Genomic DNA, 4,146 nt, shown 5'->3' on the forward strand with positions numbered 1-4,146 from the left:
GGGGGGACGGAGTCCCGCTCTGTCGCCCAGGCTGGAGTGCAGTGGCCGGATCTCAGCTCACTGCAAGCTCCGCTTCCCGGGCTCAGGCCATTCTCCTGCCTCAGCCTCCCCAGTAGCTGGGACTACAGGCGCCTGCCACCTCGCCCGGCTGGTTTTTTGTAGTTTTTAGTAGAGACAGGGTTTCACCGTGTTAGCCAGGATGGTCTTGATCTCCTGACCTTGTGATCCACCCGTCTCGGCCTCCCAAAGTGCTGGGATTACAGGCTTGAGCCACCGCGCCCGGCCAGAAATTAAATTTTTTAAAAGGTGGCAGGCACTTGTAGTCCCAGCTACTCGGGAGACTGAGGCGGGAGAATGGCGTGAACCCAGGAAGCGGCGCTTGCAGTGAGCCGAGATCCTGCCACTGCACTCCAGCCTGGGTGACAGAACCAGACTGTCTCAAAAAAACAAACAAACAAAAAAATTAGCCCCAATACACTGTGCTGGAAAATTAGTAAATTGTATAAAACTCGTTCATCTTTGGTACATGTTTATTTATATGGTTACACAGGCAAAATGAGGGTCTTATCCCCAAGATATCACTTGAGTCTTGATATTTACCACAGAGAATACCCTATGTATTGTTGTTGGAAGAGACCTATCAACTGGGAATAGGGCTCCTAGAATGAAATTTTTAAAATGTTGGGATGCACCAAATCCACTGAAGAATAATCAAACAGTATTTGGGGCTAACCTGACAGGCAGTTTGTTTTAATCTGCAGGAATCATCACCAGCACCTAATGAAATGTAGCCCAGTGAGTAGCCTCTCTTTTTTGGGTTTGGGTTTGCTTTTCAGGTGGGAGGCAGAGGGTTTCCATTGCACCTGTGACTTGATGCGGGACGGTCTCAGCAAACTCTTTTTTAGGCACAGCTTCTTTGTAGCACTCCGAATGGTTTGGACCGTGGCCATAGAAAGAGAGATGCAATGTGTAGCTCATCTGCAAACAAAGAAAATGTGAGTGTTTAATGGAAACCTAGATATATTGGCAGTTTTATTTTTTTGAGTGAAGAAACTTGTTGGTATCATAGTGAGACATAGAGCTGTTTATACCTCGTATGCTAGACAAGCAAACTGTATTACTATAGGGGAGAAAATTGTTTGTTTTGTTTTTTCTTATTAAAGTTTGGCCCTAGGTCAGACACCCAGCTCCAAGTTCTCCACAGTAGCTCATCATTATTTCTCATGTTCAGTTGATCATTTTGAGGATAAAAATTATCCTTACTATAGTGTAAGGGATTTAGGAGTTTTGTTTGTAGGGTTAACTTGGATAACTTGTTCACAGATTTTTTTTCCCACCACTTTACATGCAAGTGTAGATTTATTAATTTCTTATTTCCCCCTTAGTCTGGCTTTTAAGCCCTTATTCCGAGGAAGCCATGGTACTTTTTATCTAAACCTTAGGTCATCCTTCGTTCCAAGTTAAAACTAGCCTCTTCAGAACCACCTAATCACTAAGATAATTCTGTATCTAATCCCTTCAACTAATCCTCTTTTCTAGACATCTTTTTTTCTTCCCTGCCTCCCATCCATTTCCCCAGATCATTACCCATAAAAGATAGCTGCTGTTCTTTTCTTACATTGACTTAAGATAGACTCATGTTTTTGGCTGTTCTAATCAGTTTTTTCTTGATTTAATACTGTCCTTCTAATCTCCATTTATAATCACTTTTTATTCGTTTATTTTTGAAACTGAGTCTCACTCTGTCGCCCAGGCTGGAGTGCAGTGGCACGATCTCGGCTCATTACAACCTCTGCCTCCCAGGTTCAAGCGATTCTTGTGCCTCAACCTGCCAAATAGCTGGGACTGTAGGCACATGCCACCACGGCCCGGCTAATTTTTGTATTTTTAATAGAGACGGGGTTTTGCCTTATTGGCCAAGCAGGTCTCCTGACCTCAAGTGATCCGCCCACCTCGGCCTCTCAAAAGGCTGAGATTACAGGTATGAGCCACTGCCTGGCCTATAATCACTGTTTTTTTTTTTTTTTTTTGTGAGAGAGAGTTGCTCTTGTACCCCAGGGTGGAGTGCAATGGTGCAATCTCGGCTCACTGCGACCTCTGCCTCCTGGGTTCAAGCGATTTTCCTGCCTCAGCCTCCTGAATAGCTGGGATTATAGGCGTGTGCCACCACACCCGGCTAATTTTTGTATTTTTAGTAGTGACAGTGTGTCACCAAATTGGCCAGGCTGGCCTCGAACTCCTGACCTGTGATGATCTACCCACCTCAGCCTCCCAAAGTACTGAGATTACAGGTGTGAGCCATCACGCCCGGCCAATAATCACTTTTTAAAATCTCACTGTCCCCTCCCCAGGCAGACTCCCTATCCTTACCCCATTCCTTTTACTTGTGACCAAAAATTAGTATCTTCCAAAGCAAATCTGCATGCCTTATATCAAATCCACATCATAATTTGCATCTTCAAATGCAAAGTTATATAGGGTCAAGATATAGGGTCAACTTTGATTACATGAAATGTGTTTTGTGAGGGTTATTCATGGCTTCATCAGATGAAATGTTTTTATCAGGGCCAGCTGACACTTCTCTTCCCCAACTAATACAGTTTTTCTTATGCAGGAAAACGGCACTTTGAAGCCCTTGGAGTGTCAGGCACCCAGGAACCTGAGGTTTCAAAAGAGACCAGGGGAACCTTATGTGTCTCCTCTTTCTCTGCTGGTAAGTCATTGAACATCATTATTAAGGATCAGTTGAAGTGTTATAGGCTACAGGATGGCAGCTCTGGATTTATGAACCTTTGAATTTTTCTAAACCGGCATCATCAAGCCAAATTTAGGTGAGAAAAAGGGGATTGGAGAAATAAAGTTTGAGCAGGAAAAGAGAGGAACAATATGTCCTATGATCTTCTTGTTTAAGTTTAAGGAGGAAAAAATATGACTTGGGCTTTTTTTTTTTTTTTTTTTTGGAGGGGGTCTGTTGCCCAAGCTGGAGTACAATGGCACGATCTCTGCAACCTTCTGCCTCCCAGGTTCAAGTTATTCTCCTGCCTCAGCCTCCCAAGTAGCTGGGATCATAGGTGCCCACCACCGTGCCTGGCTAATTTTTGTATTTTTAGTAGAGATGGGGTTTCACCATGTTAGCCAGGCTGGTTCCGAACTCCTGACCTCAGGTGATCCACCCACCTCAGCCTCCCAAAGTGCTGGGATTACAGGTGTGAGCCACCGCGCCTGGCCAAGCTTCTTTTTTTCTTCTACTTTATTCTTTAAAGATTGCTTTTTTATTTTTATTTTTTTAAACACAAGGTCTTGCTATGTTGCCCAGGCTAGACTCGAACTCTTGGGCTCAAGCAATCTTACCACTTTGGCCTACTGGGTAGCTAGGACTACAGGCACACGGATCTGTGCCTAGCTCTGGATGCTTTTCTCTAATAAATGGACCCTAATTTATAAAAGGACTTCCATACTGTTAGATACTTAGTGGTATCCAAATTTTCCTTTTACAAATAATGCTATAATGTAAGTTCTCAAAGTTCTCAAGCGCAAATATTTGACTGCATTTTGGATTTTTCTCTTCAGTGCTGGAGTGAAGGTATATATATACACTTTTTTTTTTTGAGATGAAGTCTCTGTCTGTTGCCCAGGCTGGAGTGCAGTGGTAAAATGTCAGCTCACTACAACCTCCGCCTCCCAAGTTCAGGCAATTCTCCTGCCTCAGGGTCCCGAGTAGCTGGGACTGCAGGTGTGTTCCACCATACCCAGCTAATTGTTGTATTTTTAGTAGAGATGAGATTTCACCACATTGGCCAAGCTGGTCTTCGAACTCCTGATGCCAAGCAGTCTGCTTACCTTAGCCTCCCAAAGTGCTGGGATTGCAGGTGTGAGTGAGCCACTGCATCTGTCTTAGGTATAAATTTTTAATCTGCTCATCTTGTCAGTATGACATAAAGTTTTTATTTTATTTATATATATTTTTTAAGATTGATTCTTGCTCTGTCACAAGGCTGGAGTGCAGTGGTGTGATCTCAGCTTACTGAAATAACTGCCTCCCGGGTTCAAGTGACTCTCTTGCCTCAGCCTCCTGAGTAGCTGGGATTATAGGTGCATGCCACCACATCCAGCTAATATTTGTTGTTTTTTTTTTTTTTTTTTTTT

The 4,146-nt window shown here is 43.6% G+C and overlaps 1 protein-coding gene across 1 annotated transcript in view; it reads left to right on the forward strand.

Moving 5' to 3' along the window:
* The window catches only part of CDC25C (cell division cycle 25C), a 65,288-nt gene that overhangs the window by 13,803 nt on the left and 47,339 nt on the right, over nucleotides 1-4,146 (forward strand). The window contains 3 exon segments of the mRNA XM_017891312.1: nucleotides 762-795; nucleotides 906-995; nucleotides 2,615-2,713. Coding sequence (XP_017746801.1) covers nucleotides 762-795; nucleotides 906-995; nucleotides 2,615-2,713 — 223 coding nt within the window.

This window comes from Rhinopithecus bieti, unplaced genomic scaffold, assembly GCF_001698545.2.
Source record: "Rhinopithecus bieti isolate Rb0 unplaced genomic scaffold, ASM169854v2 scaffold_20170, whole genome shotgun sequence".
Lineage (NCBI taxonomy): Eukaryota > Metazoa > Chordata > Mammalia > Primates > Cercopithecidae > Rhinopithecus > Rhinopithecus bieti.